General features: G+C 43.2%; 1 protein-coding gene across 2 annotated transcripts in view; it reads right to left on the reverse strand.

The window, feature by feature from the left end:
* The window catches only part of LOC123516806 (2-oxoglutarate and iron-dependent oxygenase domain-containing protein 3-like), a 188,299-nt gene that overhangs the window by 76,953 nt on the left and 91,096 nt on the right, over positions 1-20,250 (reverse strand). Inside the window, exon 5 of one of the 2 annotated variants that reach the window (XM_045276487.1) lies at positions 7,111-7,224. The exons of the other annotated variant lie outside the window; for it this stretch is intronic. Within the exon in view, the coding sequence (XP_045132422.1) occupies positions 7,111-7,224 (114 nt within the window). The remainder of the gene's footprint in view (positions 1-7,110; positions 7,225-20,250) is intronic. 2 annotated transcript variants of the gene reach the window in all.

A 20,250-nucleotide genomic window follows, 5' to 3' on the forward strand; every position in this document is an offset into this window, starting at 1 on the left:
TACTTCGACATACGAATTTAATTCGTTCCATGATGATCGTTGTATACAAAAAAAATCATATATCAAATAATTTTTTCCCATAGAAATTAATGGAAATAGAATTAATTTGTTCTTGTGATATGAATTTAACCCCCACCCCAAAAAAAATAACATGCTTTAAATACCAACCAAATATGAATTTAATTAATACGAGATAAATACAATATTTATTGTATGCATGATATAAATGAACTATATTGCCCCAAATAAAACCTTAGCCCACAAAACTCGGGATACATCAATAGACGTTCATCACGCAAGACTCGGGGCACGTCGATAGACGTTTAGACTTTTTACAGCTATATTTTGGCTATTTTCTTCCCGTTTTCTTTGCCTGTGAGCTCGCAACACTCATCAGGAGTAAACATATGCTCTACATCAGTGTGTCACTAACGATGGATGGTGGGAGCGAGAGTGATTTCACATTGTCTGATTCTGCCACTTCTCCCGCATGCCTTACTTCTATACCTTGGTGTCTCGGGGAGACAACTTTTGAATGAAAGTGGTATCAGAACAGGCAACAGGAGAGAGAGAGAGAGAGAGAGAGAGAGAGAGAGAGAGAGAGAGAGAGAGAGAGAGAGAGAGAGAGAGAGAGAGAGAGAGAGAGAGAGAGAGAGAGAGAGAGAGAGAGAGAGAGAGAGAGAGAGAGAGAGAGAGAGAGAGAGAGAGAGAGAGAGAGAGAGAGAGAGAGAGAGAGAGAGAGAGAGAGAGAGAGAGAGAGAGAGAGAGAGAGAGAGAGAGAGAGAGAGAGAGAGAGAGAGAGAGAGAGAGAGAGAGAGAGAGAGAGAGAGAGAGACGCCAGCAGAGAGAGAGGTCACGCGTGAGGTCGCTCCGTCACAAAGGTAATTTTTCAGAGGCTAGTGGTGAGCTAGTGCAGTGTAAAGGTGTCCTATCTGTGAACAAGTGCCTCGTAACGCTACATGGAAAAAGAGAAAGTGCAAAGTGATCTCCTTGTAGAAATACAGCAAGGAATAATCTTATGTAGCCTCACCGACCTACTGTGACCTCAGCCTGACCCACCTGCATCTGGCTGCCGCGTTCTGCATCCCCAAGGGTTGCCAAGCCTCTCTCCTCCATCCTCTCGCTCCACGCATCCATATTATTGCATCTCTATCCACGGCAGGATTGTGTCATCACCCAGCAGGACCGACGGGAGCAGTGATCAGTCAATGTGTGATGTGCATCGTGTTCTCATAGTGCTTTCGATATTCACTAAGTGATCACCTCATCTGCCTGTCCTGGTCGTCTCACCTGCTTGTCCTACGCCCGGATACCACAAATCCCCTGGGAACACCACCCCTGTCTCAGCCGCCACCCCTCCCCACCCCACCTCGTGACCGCAGACATGGCAACACACCAAAAAATCTCGAGGATAAGTCACCCTGGTTATTGTCCCCGACGCTGGTGCGCTGTCTGTGGCAGGGCAGCCACCAAGAATGTCACCTTCGTCTTCTATAAGGGCGAGATAGACTGCCCTAATGTGTGTCACGCCATGTGCCTTGGTGATCGGAAGACATACACATGCTCCAAGACCCAACAGCTGCACTTAGAGGCCAATATAGAAGCTGAAGTGACGTATGTCGCCACCAACCCCCCTGTCCCCAGCAACAAGGATGGTAACACAGCGACAGCCGCGGCCCTCCCCCCATCCCTCCCTGATGCTGACGATGACGCACACCACACCGAGGACGGTGACACCGAGCATCAGGAGTACATGGAGATGCAGAAGGAGGAGCTTGTGGCTCACGCACTAAGCCTCAAGCAGGAAGTCTCAAGGCAAAACACTGTCGTCCAGTCACTCACTCTACAGAGGGACTGAATAATAGACTGGAAACCTCAGCTGCTAGAAGTCCTTCAGCTAATTGAGGCCCTAAGCGACACGAAAGACGCAGACGGGAAGAGGTCTACCTGCACAATGGGCACCACAGCCATTGCCTCGTCCATCGACAACGCTTGGGCGAGGAAATGCACCTCCTCACCCACCGCAAGGCAGTGGTGGGAGTCTGGCCTGCCGAGACCCCTCGCTAACACTCATCATCCGCGAGATTCTCCGCCCACCAACACAGCTGCTTCCTGCACTAATTCCTCACCAGTCCCCCCCCCTTCCTACCACCGGTAATCCCTCCCACACCACTGCCGCAACCGCCGCCACTGCCGCCACCGCCTCCACAACCACCACTACCACAGCCTCCTCCGGCACCTCCACTAACTCGCCAACCACTGAGTTTGACACATCAGGAACGAGGGGAGGCCCAAGGAACAACAAAGCCAAGCGAAAGAAAAAGGCAAGGAAGGGGTCGTCTACTCAGCAGTCACCTCACCCCGCACTCTCGACCACTCGGCCCCGCCACCCGTCCCTCACCCCTCTAATGGCTCTGCCTCGCCACTCCCCGACAGGACAACATAGTCGCCCCACCTGCGAGTACTGCCTACGCCCTGGACACTGGATGGAGACCTGCTTCACTCGTGCAGCCGACGCCAGGTAGGAAGCCATCCTTAGAAGGGTGATAGCGGAGAGCAGGATGGAAGGGCAACCCCGCCACCACAGCGCCACAACCTCGCCCTCCACTGAGCTGTGTGCAGGAGGATGACAGCCACATCCAAGTGGGTGCGGTAGCACTGGGAGGAAGTGATGAAGAGCAAACTCACTGGTCCTGGAGTGGGGAGCAAGGCGTGGTGGGCGCTCGTCAAAGAGTGGCAGGGTGTGCTGAGGCAGGACAGCGTGCCCCCCCTCACCAGGCCAGACGGGTTCACGGCTACTAGCAGCGAGGATAAGGCTGCTCTCTTGGCCGAACTATTTGCACAAAAAATGCAAGTAGACGACCCTCACCGCCCTCCACCTGAGCTGCCCCGAGAGACTGACCACACCATCACGTCGGTCTCTGTCACCACGGCACAGGTGAAGAGAGTACTCGAGGAAATCGATGCAGGGAAAGTCACAGGCCCTGACAACATCAGTCCTCGGGTACTAAAGAACTGTGCTGAGGAGTTATCTGCACCTCTCGCCAACATCTTCGATGCCTGCCTCGAGGAGGAGAAGTGGCCATCTGCCTGGAAAGAAGCCTGTGTGGTTCCCGCCCACAAGAAAGACTCCAGGATGGACCCGAGCCACTACCGACCCATTTCCCTGCTGTCGGTTGTTGGCAAGGTGTTTGAGAAGATGTTGGCTGCTGCCCTAGAAAAACACCTTGCAGACAACGGTCTCCTCTCGCCTCACCAGTTTGGGTTCAGGCCGGGCCGATCCACCTCAGATCTGCTTCTCCTCTCACAAGAGTGGCAGGACTCCCTCGACGAAGGCCGGGACACACTCGTGGTGGCGCTTGACATCGCAGGCGGCTATGATCGGGTGTGGCACTCCGCCCTGCTGGCAAAGCTGCGTGCCAAAGGCGTAGCCGGGAGCCTGCTGTCTTTTCTCGATGACTACTTCCATGGTCGATCTCTATGGATGGACCTCAGCACCTGCGCCCATAGAAGCCTCAGTTCCACAGGGCTCTGTATTAGGGCCAGTCCTGTGGAACATATATATAGACGACTTACTTCACCAGCTCCCCACAGTCAAAGCCTATGCTGATGACTGCATGGTGGCCGTCTCCTACTGCCGCCAGGACAGTAGGCACACTGTTGCTGCGGTCAACAGGCTGCTGAAAACTGCAGAGGAGTGGGGGGCGCTATGGCAGGTCAACTTCGCGCCTGAGAAAACACATGCTATGGTCGTCTCCCGGTCTCCCGCAGCTACCCAGGCCGTGGAGGGACAAATAAGGTTTGGGGGTGTCCAGCTGCCCCTCCAAGACGACATCAAGATCCTGGGTGTGGCCATTGACCGGGAGCTGCACTACGACCAGCACCTTGCGTCTGTGGCCCGCCAGACCTCTCAGCGTGTGTCAGCCCTCTGCAGGGTGGCAAGCAACCTGGATCCCCAAGGCATCCTGACACTGTACAAGGCACAGATCCGCCCTTGTATGGAATATGGAGCCTTGACGTGGATGTCCAGTGCTGTCACCCACACCAGGCGACTCGATGCGGTGCAGAGGCGCGCTCTCTGACTGCTGGGGGACGATGAGGAGATCGCCGACAGTGTGACATCCCTGGAGCACTGTCGCAATGTGGCAGCTCTGACAGTCTGCCACAAGACACAGGTGCTCCACACTCCTCACCTCACCCGCCTGTACTTGCCGCCTCACCACGCCCAACACGCGACACGACAGGCAGTGGCCGGAAGACGTGTGACAGTGCCACGTTCACACGTCACAGCATCTGAGGACTTACAAGGCCAGGGCAGCGCGTCTCTGAAACGGCTTCACGGAGGCCACGCCTGGTGTGGCAGACATGTCAAATCACCAGGCGAAAGTGGCTTCCAACACCTGGAGGGGCACACTCACCACGCCGTTCCTGTCCAGCTCCTCCTGTACATAATGTATATAAAGTATATAGTGTATCATGCTAGTTGGCGCGGTTACCACCTCAGGTACCTGCCACTCACATAAACTTTTAGAATAGTTGCCTAGTGTCCACTAGCAACTTTAAGTTTATTATGTAAATATTGTAATGGTAACTAAGTTTAAATAAAAAAAAAGAGAGAGAGAGAGAGAGAGAGAGAGAGAGAGAGAGAGAGAGAGAGAGAGAGAGAGAGAGAGAGAGAGAGAGAGAGAGAGAGAGAGAGAGAGAGAGAGAGAGAGAGAGAGAGAGAGAGAGAGAGAGAGAGAGAGAGAGAGAGAGAGGATACAAGAGGCCCATTTTCTAATGCTCTAACCCAGGCCACTGAATCCAATCGGACACAAGGCCACATAAATCAATGATACCACCTCATTCAACCTGTGATATTTTGGTAACCATAACATCTAGAGACTTCTGGTTTTTTGCATTGCAAAGAGGAAGAGTTGCTTGTGGGCAGAACACCACTTGTACTCACTCGTTTATTGAATTTCTAAGTGTAATCAGTATGTGAATACAGGCTATTTTGTGTGTTTCTCACCAAACTTTCACTTTTGGGACTCATGAGTTCACAAAACTTAAGAAAAAATACACACTGCCAAGGAGCAAAGACACACACATGCACAAAGGATGAACAACGATACACAACGCTGGCTGAAGGTTCGGGTGGACGCGGTTAGCCAAGCGATGGCTATTCGTATCTTAAAAATATCTTCATATTTCAATGCATAAATTATATGAAATTTTTCGTCGTATATAAAAAAAGTTGTATGTTGGGGCGATCGTATCTCGAGGTATTACTGAACCATAATGTTGTGTGAATTACTGGGTTATAATTTATCATTTTACATCACGAATCACTTGCCTGCCGAAGCAAGCATTCACATGAGACACACCGCGCTGCTTTACCCACCAGTTGCTTCGTTGTTGTCACGCTTACCAGACGTCCCTTGTTGTTCCGGCGATCAAGCCTGGCAGCCTTCTTCCCGTTATCCATTTCGGAGCAGAAAGGCTGGCCACAGTCTGTTATCCATTTAGGAGCTGACTGATTCTACACCCGTAATCCATTTAGGAGCGGGTGCCTGCCCAATTGGTGCATTTTTTGGAGCTTATGGCTCTTGATGTTGACCAGCCTCCTCTTCTGCCTGCCGCTGTCATCATGTCTTTGACTTCTGGTTTGCTTGATTCTCAACTTTCGGGCGTGGAAGATGGTTCTGGACATGCCAGTTCACATTCAAAGGCTTCCTCATCCCATAAGCACTCCAGCAAGGGCTCCAGCAGTTCTCGTAGTGGTTCTTCTCAGCAGGAACGTTCTACAAGTTTTAGGCGGCACGAACACAACCGTTCGCATGGTGATGGCGAGACGGGCATGCCGGTCCATGTTGCTACTTCATTCCCTTCCACTTCACGGGCTGACGGCCACCGTGATGCTTCTCCTGCTCCGCCCTGGAATGTGGTTATGGACGCTATTGCTGAATTATGGAGGGATATGAACAAGTTGAAAGAAGGTAAATGTTCGGGCACTGATGGTGGTGAAGGTGATGATGTCCCCACCAACAATGTAAACACCGGAAGACCTATGTTTCGTTCTGCCTCTCCCTCGACTGCTGAGTTCTCTGGATTTACTGCTAATGATCACTCCTCCTCTAATGAGGATGATGAAGGGGACACAGCGGTCTGTAAGTGTCCTTCAGCAGTGTGCCAAGGTGTACGGTCCTGTGGATGCCGTGGCGGCCGAGATTGATGGATGGGTGGCTGACATGGTGAATCATGTTTCTGATAACGGACTGAGAGAGGAGGAGTACAAGGAAATTCTCGAGGACGACGCTACCAAGAGACTCCATGCCCTGGCGATAAATAAAGTAAGTCAGCATTTTGAAGCTGGTAGGCTTCAATATTTTGTGAATGAATGGAACAAACTAACCAATGATTTTCATATTATGGACATTGTTGCACATTGCCATCTTAACATTAATGTTGATGATATTGGTCTTTTATTTCATGAAAATGTTGAATATATTTTTAATGAGGAGGAAAAAGGCATTATTTGCCAAGAAATATCTCAACTGTTAGATCTTAGAGTCATCAGGGAAACCCAAAGATTAGAGGGGCAAATTCTTTCTCCCATTTTCTTGTGTGAGAAAAAAGATGATTCTTAACCTAGAGAAGCTTAATGCACACATTCCCTGTCTGCATTTCAAAATGAAAATTTTGAACAAGCCATCAGGTTGATTAACAAGGATGATTACATGGCTTCAGTTGATCTCAGACATGCCTATTATACTATCAAAATAGCTGAGGAGCAGCAGCGTTTTCTGTGCTTCAAATGGCACGGGAGAATTTATCAGTTTACCTGTCTTCCTAATGGGATTGCTGAAGATCCACGTTTGTTCACCAAACTTATGAAACCGGTCTATGCTAAATTGAGGGAGATGGGTCATGTCATCTCTAGTTTTATCGATGACACTCTTATTGTCCACAGTTCCTTAAGTGGCTGTTTTGAGAGTATAAATGCCATGGTACAAATGCTCAGAAGGCTAGGTTTCTGCATTAATGAGAGTAAATCTATTTTAATACCCACCACACGTTTGGAATATCTGGGTAATGTCGTTGACTGTGAGTCAATGACGGTCACGTTACCTGAACGAAGGAAATGTAAACTTATTCGCAGCTGTGAGGAATTATATAGTTGTGGTAGAGCTCGAATCAGGGATGTGGCCCGAGTAATTGGTTTGCTAGTTGCTGCCATTCCTGCTGTTGAGATGGGTAAACTTCATTATAGGAAATCAGAATCTGCAAAGATTTCTGGACTGAAAAAAGTTAAAGGGAACTTTAATAAATGGATAGATATCACTGATGACATGAAAACAGATCTCTTTTGGTGGTTGAACAACATTACAATACAAAACAGAAGAATCTTTCGGAGTGGCACGGAATTAGACCTGTATACTGATGCCTCGAACTTAGGTTGGGAAGGCTCTCTGAATGGAAGGAGGACCTTTCTAGAATTGGATTTGCATATTAATGCCAAAGAACTTACAGCCATATTTTTGACATTGGAATCATTTACAAGTTATATCAAAGGCAAACATATTCGGGTGTTTTGTGACAACATGACAGCTGTTCACTATGTTAATCTGCTGTGTGTAATGACATTAGTTTACAAATTTGGGATTGGTGTGTGAAGAATGAGGCTTGGATTACGTGTTCTCATGTGCCAGGTGCAGTTAATCTCTTGGCTGATGCTGCATCCAGGAAATTCAATGATAGGCATGAATGGAAATTAAATGAGGAAATCTTTCAAAAACTTTGCAAAAGATTTGGGGTTCCAAGTATTGATCTTTTTGCATCCAGGCTCAACAAACAGGTGCCTCGCTTTTGTTCGTGGCTACCTGACCCAGAAGCTGAATTTTTTTATGCATTTTCAATTAATTGGTCACAGTTTGAGTTAATTTACGCTTTTCCCCCATTTGCTTTAATCACAAGATGCCTCCAGAAAATTCAGGCAGAGATGGCACGAGGATGGATGATTGTGCCACTCTGGCCATCACAACCATGGATGGGTGTGTTAATCAAGATGCTCATCAGGGAGCCACTTCTGATACTGAGGAGAAGGAATGTACTGCGTCAGCTGTCAACACTGGAGGAACACCCCATCATGACTCACACAAGGCTGCTGGCCTGCCTTTTGTCTGGGAACACTTGCGAGAACGCAGAGTATCTTCGGCAGGCACAGACATCATCATGGCCTCATGGAGACCCGCAACCGCAAAGCAGTATCGGCCACACATTACTAGGTGGCTACAATTTTGTGGTAGGAAATGCATCAATCCCTTTAACCCCTTCAATACGGTGATGCCTATGTAGGCGTCATGAAGCCCCAGTAGCAAATACGGTGACGCCTACGTAGGCGTCATATTTCTTTTCTGAGCTTTCTTCAGTTCAGTTGTCCCATATAGTGTGTTGGATACCAACTACACACGCCGTATGCTGTCCTTGAAATCCTAGTGCTCCTCCCACCATCCTTGTCTCCACCAATCACTAAAGATAAGCTACATGCATCCCGCCTTGTGTCTAAAATTACCCAATGGCATAGACTGTTCCCATCTCTCTCTCTCTCTCTCTCTCTCTCTCTCTCTCTCTCTCTCTCTCTCTCTCTCTATTCCCTCCCTCCCCATCTCCCTTTCCTCCCTCCCCATCTCCCTTTCCTCCCTCCCCATCTCCCTTTCCTCCTCCCCATCTCCTTCCTCCATCCCCTCTCCCTCTCGAAAGATAAGTTACATGCGTCCCGCCTTGTAACATTCGTGAAAACACACACACACACACACACACACACACACACACACACACACACACACACACACACACACACACTAAGGAATCCAAATTTGAAAGACCACAGGGTAATAGAGAGACTGTCTATATGAAAGAGATTCAAGTAACCAAGCTTGAAATAAAAAAGTTGATGACGGAATTGGATGAGGAAAAGGCAATGGGACCGGATGAAGTCTCAGGCAGAATACTGAAAGAATGTAGGGAAGAACTAGCAAGTCCAATATACAACATCATAAAATGCTCAATAGAAAATAGAACAGTGCCAGTGGAGTGGAAAAGAGCTGAGGTGGTTCCCATATATAAGAGCGGAAGGAAGGAAGAACCTTTAAATTACAGGCCGGTATCACTAACTAGTGTAATATGCAAGATGTGTGAAAAGTAATAAAGAAGCAATGGATCGAGTTTCTTGAAGACAACAAAATATTATCAAATAGCCAATTTGGTTTTAGAAAAGGTCGGTCATGTGTGACAAATTTATTGAGTTTCTACTCTAGAATAGTTGATAAAGTACAAGAGAGAGAGGATGGGTTGACTGTATTTATTTAGATCTAAAAAAGGCTTTTGATAAAGTGCCACATGAAAGATTACTATGGAAGTTAGAGGAGAAGGGTGGCTTAAAAGGAAGCACATTGAGATGGATGAAGAATTACTTAAGGGGGAGAGAAATAAGGACAATAGTTAAAGATATGAAGTCCAAGTGGAGAACAGTAGACAGCGGAGTGCCACAGGGGTCAGTATTGGCACCAATACTTTTTCTCGTATATATAAATGACATGCCAGAGGGAGTGAACAGCTACATAAATCTGTTTGCGGACGATGCGAAACTGTGCAGAGTCATTAAACAAAAGAGGATTGTGAAATACTACAGGAAGACTTAAACAAGATCTGGAAATGGAGCAAAAAATGGGAGATGGAATTCAATGTGGACAAAAGCCATGTCATGGAAATGGGAAAAAGTGAAAGACGACCAGTGGGAATCTATAAGATGGGAGATGGAGTAGAACTAGAAAAAGTAAAAAGGAAAAGGACTTGGGAGTGACAATGGAAGAAAATAATCAACCGGTTAGCCATATTGATAGAATTTTCAGAGAGACGTATAATTTGCTAAGGAATATTGGAGTAGCATTTCACTATATGGACAAGGAAATGATGAAGAAATTGATAAGTACTAAAATAAGACCTAGATTGGAATATGCAGGAGTTGTGTGGACTCCCCAAAAAGAAACACATAAGAAAATTAGAGAGACTACAAAAATGGCTACAAGAATGGTTCCAGAATTTAAAGGGATGGCATATGAGGAGAGACTAAAGGCAATGGATCTACCAACCTTGGAGCAGAGAAGAGAGAGAGGATCTGATACAAGTTTATAAATTGATTAACGGAATGGATGAAGTGGATAATGAGAAACTGATCCTGAGAGAAGAATATGACTTTAGAAGCACAAGATCGCATAGTAAGAAACTAAGGAAGGGACGATGTCTGAGAGATGTTAAAAATTTAGTTTCCATAAAGATGTGTTGAGACTTGGAACAGTTTGAGTGAGGAAGTGGTATCAGCAAAGAGTGTACATAGTTTTAAAGAAAAATTGGATAAGTGTAGATATGGAGACGGGACCACACGAGCATAAAGCCCAGGCCCTGTAAAACTACAACTAGGTAAATACAACTAGGTAAATACACACACGAAAGTTAATGTTTGAGGAACATTAAAAAGTCTCATTTACCAAATATTATGGTGGACATCTGGGATGGCTTGAGCAAAGAAATTGTAACAGCAGGAAATGTGCACACTTATGAGGAAAAGTTGCGTAAGAATACATTGATATGGAGACAGATCACTATGAGCCCTCTTTGAACACTAATATACAGTGAAGACTCAATACTTGAACGTCTTAATAGTTGAATTTTTCAGTACTCAAATGCAAAAGTTCAATTTAATACCTGATAGTTGAACGTCCACACACATGGTTGTAAACAAAGGCTCCTTGGCCCCTCCCTCCTCCCCTCTGCCAGTTATACTGCCGCAGCCATCAGAATAACATTCTTGCATTCTGTCCATAGTTTTTCATTTATATACTTTCATTAACACCAAAGGCTTATTAGTGATGAAAATATCTGGTAATTGAATGGCCACACACATGGTTGTAAACAAAGCTCTGGCCTCTCCCTCCCTGCCACTGCCTTTGTTTCATATTACTGGTAATACTGAGGAAAAATACTGGTGCGCATCCCTAGTTCTGACGCAGTTGTGAGAAAACAACATTCTTCTCTGTTCTGTTGGTAGTTTTTCATTTAGAAAATTATAATGGCACCAAAGAGACTTATTAGTGGTGAAAATAAGGAATCTAGTGAGAATGCAAGTATTTGTGAGCCACCTACCAAAATGATAATTTATTCCTAGCGAGGTCTAATAGCATTAGTTCAGGGGGTGCTGTGAACTTTCCATTAAAGCTAGTTGTGACCTCACTGAACGTTTCCCTTTGCGTCTCACCACTCAACGGGACAGTCATAGCCTGCCCTCTAAAGACAACTCTCCTTATTCACACAAAACTACATGCACTTACCACACACACACTCCAACCCACTCATGACTTCTGGCATCTGGCCAAAAGAATCACCAATATCTTTACTTCTTCATTTTTCCTTCCTTTATTTCATCCTGATGGTATCACTGCCATCTCTTCTGTCTCTAAAGCTGAACTCATCTTTCAAACCTTTGCTAACAACTTCATCTTGGATGATTCTGGGTTTGTTCCTCCCTCTCATCCTCTCTCTGACTATTACATTCCTTCAATAAATTTTCTTTGTACAGTAAGCCCGCGCACTTGGCGAATTAATTAGTCTGGCGAAACTACCGCCAAATGTGAATTTCGCCAAGCACGAATTCTTTATACCATATAAATTGCCTAAAGAATGCCTCAATCAGTGTTAGTCATTGCCAAAGTCCCTCTTTAGACCCCTAAAATACCATCTTTCTAGCTGAAATAGAATCTTTTCCCTTCACATAGTAGAACAAATGTACAAAACATACCAATAAGCAATAAATAAAAGTAATATGACATGATATAAAGGCTGTAACAAACCTTAAATAGAGTGAATGTGGTACATTTAACGCTCTATTTCACAGTTTCTGCTTCCTTCGTCTATCATCTTGATAATTTTCTCCTTTTCACTCACTCCGTACGGTTTGTAAACCTTTCATTGTCTGTACTCCTGTTTTTCCACTTGTTTCCCTCACTCAGTTTCATCCTTGTCGTCACCACCATTGTCCTTACCCCCCACTGATACCACCTGTTGCGCTAGTAGAAGCTATGTTGGCGGTAAATCGCCAGAATTCTTTCCCACGCTAGCAGAACAGAATGGCTGAAGGGGACTATCACACTGCGTTCTGATGGGTTTAGAGGAGTGGTTCCCAAATTGGGGGAAATTTGAAGCTACCAGGAGGGAAATAATTACACTACCTACTAACTAAAAAAATCTCAAAGTCAAATCAAGAGTCCTTTTATTTGTTATTAACCGCTCTCTATGACTATGCTTATTTCTTACTAACTGCTCTCTATCCACTTTACTCTGTAACTATAAGTTTATTAGTATATTTGTACATTTGAAAAATAAATCAGTAAATAGTTTCAGTGTGTTTTAACTGCTCTTTCTCTCATACACATGAAAGGGAAAATCTGGATGGTTGAACTGGGTGCAGGGGGAAATGACAGAAAAAAGTTTGGGAACCACTGGTTTAGAGAGAGGTCTGACGTCACCGGGGAGCCTCGTGGTTCGTCGTGCAGCCGCCAAGTTTGAATTCAAATCGCGAAGCGTGCACTCGGTGGCCCGTGGCCACCCTACTGCCAAAAGTGAATTCTGCCAAACTGAGATTCGCCAAATGCGGGGGCTTACTGTAATGATGTTTTCCATGCACTCGCTGGCCTCAACCCTTGGAAAGCTTAAAGACCTGATGAGGTTCCTCCTGTTGTTCTCAAAAACTGTGCTTCTGTGCTTACACCTTGCCTGACAAAACTCTTTCAACTCTTCATATTGACTTTTACTTTTCCTTCTTGCTGGAAGTTTACCTACGTTCAGCCTGTTCCTAAAAAACTATCTCAAACTACCGTCCTATATTTTTAATCTCTTGCTTGTCTAAAGTTTTTTATTCTGTCTTCAATAGGAAGATTTTTAAACATCTGTGACTTCACAATCTTCTATCTGATCACCAGTATGGCTTCCGTCAAAGTTATCTTCTGGCATTTCTTACTGAATCTTGATCATCCTCTTTTTAGAGATTTCAGTGAAACTTTTACTGTCAAGTTAGACATATCAAAAGCTTTTAATAGAGTCTGGCACAAAGATTTGATTTCAAAACTGCCTTCCAACAGTTTCTATCCTTCTCTGCAACTTTATCTCAAGTTTCCTTTCCGACCGTTCTATTGCAGCCGTGTTAGATGGCCATTGTTCTTCTCCTAAATCTATTAACAGTGGTGTTCTCAGGGTTATGTACTGTCATCCACTCTCATTCTATTATTCATTAATTATCTTAGCCAAACTTCTTGCCCTATACACTCCTATGCTGATAGTACCATCATACATCTTTCCACATCCTTTCAGAGATGACCAACTCTTCAGGAAGTCATGAGATCACACAGGGATCCCACAGAATGCCTGACTTCTGATTTTTCTAAGATTTCTGATTGGGGCAGAGAAGAATTAGTAGTGTTCAATGCCTCAAAAACCCAATTCCTCCATCTATCAACTCGGCACAACCTCTTAGACAACTATCCCCTCTTCTTCAGTGACACTCAACTGTCTCCCTCTTCCACTCTGAATATCCTCAGTCTGTCCTTTACTCATAATCTTAACTGGAAACTTCACATATCATCTCTTGCTAAAACAGCTTTTATGAAGTTAGGCATTCTGCGGCATCTCTGCCATTTTTTGTCGCCCCTCCAACTGCTAACTCTGTACAAGGGCCTTATCCGTCCTTGTATGGAGTACTGTTTATCCTCGCTAACTTGGACTAATAGGAGGAAAGGTTGGTACGACAAACTGGAATGTCCGACTTATGCGAATTCCCCCCCACCCTCCACACACATACATACACACACACAGGGACACCGTCGATGGCGGATGTGGTCGCTGAGCTCCAGAGCAATCATCTCTAATTCAACAGTTGCCATTGCCTAAGAGTAACCAAGGTGGGAAAGGAGCTTGTAATGTTTGTCCCGTCTCCATATAGTCATGTTAACTGTTGATTAGCAAAATAATGTCCAGGGAAGGTGAATATAAACTGTAGCCTGCGTTTGAGCCATCAGCTGAAGTTTGTTTACATCTGCGCAACATGGCGGCCGTGAACTCGAAAGATGAATCAGACTTCACAGGATTTCAAGGAACGTTTATGTGAAGAAAATTCTGGAGTTGGAAGGTAAAATTGAAAAACTGTTTGAAAAGTATGGAGGCCTGGAAACGAGTTATGACAATGTAATGAAAGAGTGCGCTGAAATGAAGAAAGAAAATGCAGTACTGAAAGAGGAAGTTAAGTTAATTAAAGTGAATTGCGACAAATGTGGAGAATCTTTAGGAAAAGTGATGGAGAAGCAGGCTGAATGGAAAAAAAGTCAGGAAGTGGAAAGAAAGGAGGTAAATTACAAAGTTGCAAGTCTGGAAAAGGAAATCAAAGAGTCTGGGAGAAAACTTTGGGCCTTGCTGAAATTATAGATCAACAGATCATAGAAGAGAAGATTGCTGAGAAAGTGGTGAAGGTTATTAAGTCAAATGAGACATTGGTGAGGGAAACTGTAGACAAAAAGAGATGTGTGGTGATATTTGGTGTGGAGGAGGATAAGACACCGAGTAAAATGGAGAGAGAGAAAACATAAAAAGGTGATAAATAATATCATTAATGTGGTGCAGGAGGAGGAAAAGACCTAGTACAAGAAATAGAGGACTTCCATAGAATTGGAAAGTTCACAGGAGAAGGTATGAGGCCAATAAGAATCAAACTTATGTCACAAAAGGATGTAGATGAATTGGTGGAGAAGTCATGGAGGCTAGCCCAGCAGGAAACAACAAGGAAGATTTGGTTGAGAAGAGATCTCGGTGAAAAGGAAAGAGAAATGTTAAATGAGTTGAGAAAGGAGGCTTTGAAAAAAATGAAGAGAGGACAGAAGAGGAGAAGAAAGAGTTTTCTGGAGAATCTTGGATATGAGACTGAGGAAGTGGTTCATAACCCAGAAAAGTACAGCAAGAAAGGACTAAAGAAACTTACGTATGAGCGGAATGTAATGTATTCCAACATAAATGGAGTGATATCGGGATTTTAGAACTCAACGATTACTTGAGGGACAAGAACCCAGATATTGTGGGTCTTACTGAAACAAAACTGAGAGAGGAAAAGACCTGATGATGGTTGGAGAAGGAAATATAATGTTTGGAAAAGAAATAGAGTAGGTAAGATGGGAGGAGGAGTGATGTTGCTGGTTAAAAAGATATAAAGGTGGATCAAGTGAAAGAAGGTATGGGAAAGGCAGAAGTGCTAAAGATCAGAGCAGAAACTAATGAAGGAAAAAGAGGCACTACATAGTGGTGTACGTACCACCTAAGACAAATGCATGGTCAGTACAGGAATATGAAGAAATGATAAGAGATACAGGAACATGTCTGGAAGAAATGTTGGGTGGCTGTGAATGAACTATAATGATGGGAGATTTTAATTGTAAAGAGGTGTGTTGGGAGGACTGGTCAATGGAAGGATCAGAGACAACATGGGAAATACACTATTGACACTGGCAATGGAAAATGTGTTAACTCAGTGGGTCAAAGAAGATACTAGGTTTGGAGGAGAGGAGCATCGTCAAGACTGGACTTGGTCTTTAGTACAGAGCCAATGGTCATTGAGGAGATGAGGGTGGAGTGCCCTTTAGCAAAGAGTGATCATGCAGTTTTGGAGTTCAAGGTGATAGATGAAGAGAAATCTAGAAGAAATGAAGAATATAAAGTGGGAAGATGGAATTATGCCAAGACAGATTTTGGAAACCTAAAGAAATTCTTTCAAGAGACAAATTGGATGAAATTCAAGAGTGCTAAGGAGCAAATGAAAAGTGGAAGGAATTTATAAAAATATACAAAGAAGGTGAGAAAAATTTGTACCAATAAGACAACATAGAGAAGTTGGAAAGCAGGACTGGTTTAACGATAGATGTGAAAAGGCTAGAACAAGAAAAGAGGATGCATGGAAGAGGTGGAGAAGGAAAAGACGGATTAAGCAGTGGGAAAGTTACAAAAGAGCAAGAAATGAATATGTGTTGATTAGAAGAGAAGAAAGAAAGAAACAAGAAAAGGATATAATTGATAAATGTAAAGACCAACCAAGGCTTTTTACAGACATGTGAACAACAACATCAAAAATAGAGAAAGTATTGAAAGTTTAGAAGTAAATGGAGTATGCAGTGAGGATCCCAGGAAATGGCAGAGGCTATGAATGGATGCTTTCGGAAGGTATTCACAAAGGAGACTGCTTTTGACAAACCACTGGTAATGGAACAGAAAGGGATTATGAAGGAGTTTCAAGTAACTGTGGAGGAGATCAAGAATATGATGGGGAGTTTAGAAGTGAGAAAAGCTGTGGGACCTGATGGGGTATCAGGATGGATTTTAAGAGAATGCAGGGAGCAACTGGCAGAAAAAGTTTGTGAAGTAATTGATGCCTCATTAAGGGAAGGTGTAGTGCCCCAAGACTGGAAAAGAGCTAACATTGTCCCAATTTATAAATCAGGTAACAAGAGAGACCCATTGAACTATAGACCAGTGTCACTTACAAGTGTGGTAGCTAAGATGTGTGAGAGGGTGGTGAAGAATAGATGGACAGACTTCTTGGAGAAAAATGACATACTTTGTGAGTGTCAATTTGGTTTTAGAAAAGGGCGTTCATGCACGACAAACCTGATATGTTACTATTCGAGGGTGATAGATGTAATACAGGAAAGAGATGGTTGGGCTGATGGAATATATCTGGATTTAAAAAGGCCTTTGATAAGGTACCACACCAGAGACTGATCTGGAAACTTGAAATGGTAGGAGGAGTGCATGGCAGTTTACTAAAATGGATGGAAGACTTTTGGTAGGAAGAGAAATGAGAACAATAATTAAGGACAGACCATCAGAATGGGGCTTGGTGGAGAGTGGAGTTCCACAGGGATCAGTGTTGGCACCAGTAATGTTTGGTCTACATAAATGACATGGTGGATGGGGTGTCCAGTTATGTGAGCCTATTTGCAGACGATGCAAAATTGTTAAGAAAAGTGAGATGTGACAAAGATTGCGAACTACTCCAGGAAGACTTGGACAGAATATGGAAATGGAGCTGTACATGGCAAATGGAGTTCAACACGACAAAATGCAAGAAATTAGAGTTTGGCAAGAGTGAAAGAAGAATCAGGAGTATGTACAAGATAGGAAATGAAGACATAAAACCAGTCATGAAGAAAAAGACCTTGGGGTGACAATTACCAATGACCTATCGCCAGAGAGACATATAAACAAAATAATTGGAGAAGTATTGAACTTATTGAGGAACATAAGAGTGGCGTTCGATATTTAGATGAAGAAATGATGAAGAAAATAATTACTGCAATGATAAGACCAAGGCTTGAATATGCAACAATACAGTGGGCTCGAACTTAAAGAAACACATAAGGAAACTAGAGAAAGTACAGAGGGCTGCAACAAAAATGGTGCCTGACTTAAGAGATTTGACTTATGAAGACAGACTGAACAGAATGCAACTTCCGACCCTGGAAAACAGAAGAGAAAGGGGAGACCTGATAGCAATATACAGAGTGATGATTGGCATGGAAAAATGGATAGGGAAGATCTGTGTATGTGGAATGAAAGAATGTCGAGAGGGCATGGGAAAAACTAAAATGGCCACTTATAGGAGAGATGTGAAAAATATAGCTTCCTCATAGAAGGGTGGAAGCATGGAATAGTTTAGACGTGGAAGTGGTCAACGCAAGGAATATTCATGATTTTAAGAAAAAGCTGGACATTAGTAGATATGGAGACGGGACAGTACGAGCATAGCTCTTTTCCCGTATGTTACAATTAGGTAAATACAATTAGGTAAATACACACACACAGAAAAAAAAAAAAAAAAAAAGGGCAGGATTTATTTATTTAATTTTGGGATTACATTTGTGTCTCTGAAACCTTCAGACCCCAATTACCATATGGTGTTTTAGATAATTAGATACCCTTCCCACCAAGAAGGCATTTTTAAATGTCTCTTGCGGTTGCATCATAGGCTGACTATTACTTACCATATTTTATGGCTTGCAAGACGCTGCATCTTGGAAGACGCACCCTAATATTTGAAAGAAATTTTAAAGAAAAAAGGTCATTCACCATATACCCGACCACTGAACACAAAAACATAAGAAGCAAGGAGTCTGCAAGACACTATTGTTTCACTCATTACAAAGCTGGAGAACTCAAAAATTTAAAACTGTGTAAATAAAAACACCATAGGTAAATACATATACACAGTGAAACAGTCCATCTCTTCTTGTTTTAGTGGCGGGCGATGTTTTGGACCTGTTGACAAGAAATCACTTGTCTGATGAAAACTGAAAATCAGTGCTGCAGTTTGTAAAGCAGTCGTGCTTCATAGGATCAATGTGAATACAATTCACAAGTGGAGTTTTGACTCTTGCTTGAATGAGAAGAAATGTTCTATTAATAAAGGTATAAAGGCACCTGGCATGATGTATTTACCTAGTTGTAGACAGGGCCTGGGATGCTCATGTGGTCCCATATCTACACTTATCCAAAAAACTATGTACAGCTGAAATTCCTCACTCAAACTGTTCCAATTCTCAACACATCTTTATGGAAACTAAAAACATCTCTCAGACAGAGATATGCGAGTGAAAGATACTATGTGTGTGCAGGTGCAGTATGTGTGTTGCAATGAGAAGGAAGTGGCATTTTTTACAGTAGTAGGCTGCAGGAAGGATTATGGTATTGTAAATACTTGTAACACCTAAGTACTGAGTTTACAAAATATAAAAGGCTAAATTAAATGGTACTTAAACTAACATCATAATGTAATGACTCAACATACAAATCCAGGTCGCTCTCTGTCAAGTGTCCAAGCTCACTTGAGGTTGGATGCTGCCTTACAATACACACACACACACACACAGAGTCATGATAATGTTAAGGAAGGAGATAGTGATCAATCAAGTGGAATGTGGGGAAGGAAAAGCAGAAGTATTGTATATTAAGATGCATATTAATAAAAAAGAGATAACAATCATTGTAACATATGTGCCACCAAAAACAAATTCATGGACCAATCAAGAATATAAAGACATGATAGATGACACAATAAGGAGTCTAATGAGAATCGTTAAAGAAAGGAAAAAAGTGATATTAGTAGGAGATTTCAAATGTAAAGAAGTGGACTGGGAAAATTATGAAAGTGGTATGGGGGAAGAAGCCTGGGGAGAAAGATTCTAAAACCTAATGATAGACAATATGATGGACCAGAGAGTAAAGGAATACACAAGATTCAGAGGAAACGATGAGCCGGCCAGATTGGACCTAGTTTTTACAAGGGGTATACAAATGAATGACGATATAAGATATAAGTGCCCATTGGGAAAGAGTGACCATGCAATATTAGAAATAGATATAGAAGAAGGAAAGGAAGATAGAGATGATTCATACAAAGGAGACCGATTAAATTACAGAAAGGCTGATATTGAGAATCTCAAGAACTATTTTAAAAACATAGACTGGGAAGAGATGGAAAACTCAGAGACAATGCAAGACAAATATAACTTATTTTTGGAAATATACAAAACAGGAGTCAGGAATATGTCCCAAAATATAGACCAAAAGAAGAAGGAAAGAAAGATTGGTTTAATGCAAGGTGTGCAAGGCAAAGGAGAAAAGAGATGGAGCATGGAAAAGGTGGAGGAGAAATAGAATCCAACAAACAAGGAAAACTTCAAGGCAGCGAGAAATGAATATGTTAAGGTGAGGAAGGAAGAGGAAAAGAACTTTGAAAAGATATTGTCAAAAAATGTAAGGAGCAACCAAAATTGTTCTATAGATTCATAAATGGAAAAATTAGGCAAAAAGAAACAATAGAAAGGTTAAAAGGAGAGAACGGGATGGTGGAAGACCCAAAAGTATGGCAGAACTATTAAATAAAAATTCCAGGAGGTCTTTACTAAAGAATCCAAATTTGAGAGGCCACAGGGTAATAGAGAGACAATCTATATGAAAGAGATTAAAGTAACCAAGCTTGAAATAAAAGAGTTAATGAAGGAACTGGATGAAGAGAAGGCAATGGGACCGGATGAAGTCTCAGGCAGAATACTGAAAGAATGTAGGGAAGAACTAGCAAGTCCTATATACAACATCATAAAATGCTCAATAGAAAATGGAACA

This window comes from Portunus trituberculatus, chromosome 41 (genome assembly GCF_017591435.1).
Source record: "Portunus trituberculatus isolate SZX2019 chromosome 41, ASM1759143v1, whole genome shotgun sequence".
NCBI lineage: Eukaryota > Metazoa > Arthropoda > Malacostraca > Decapoda > Portunidae > Portunus > Portunus trituberculatus.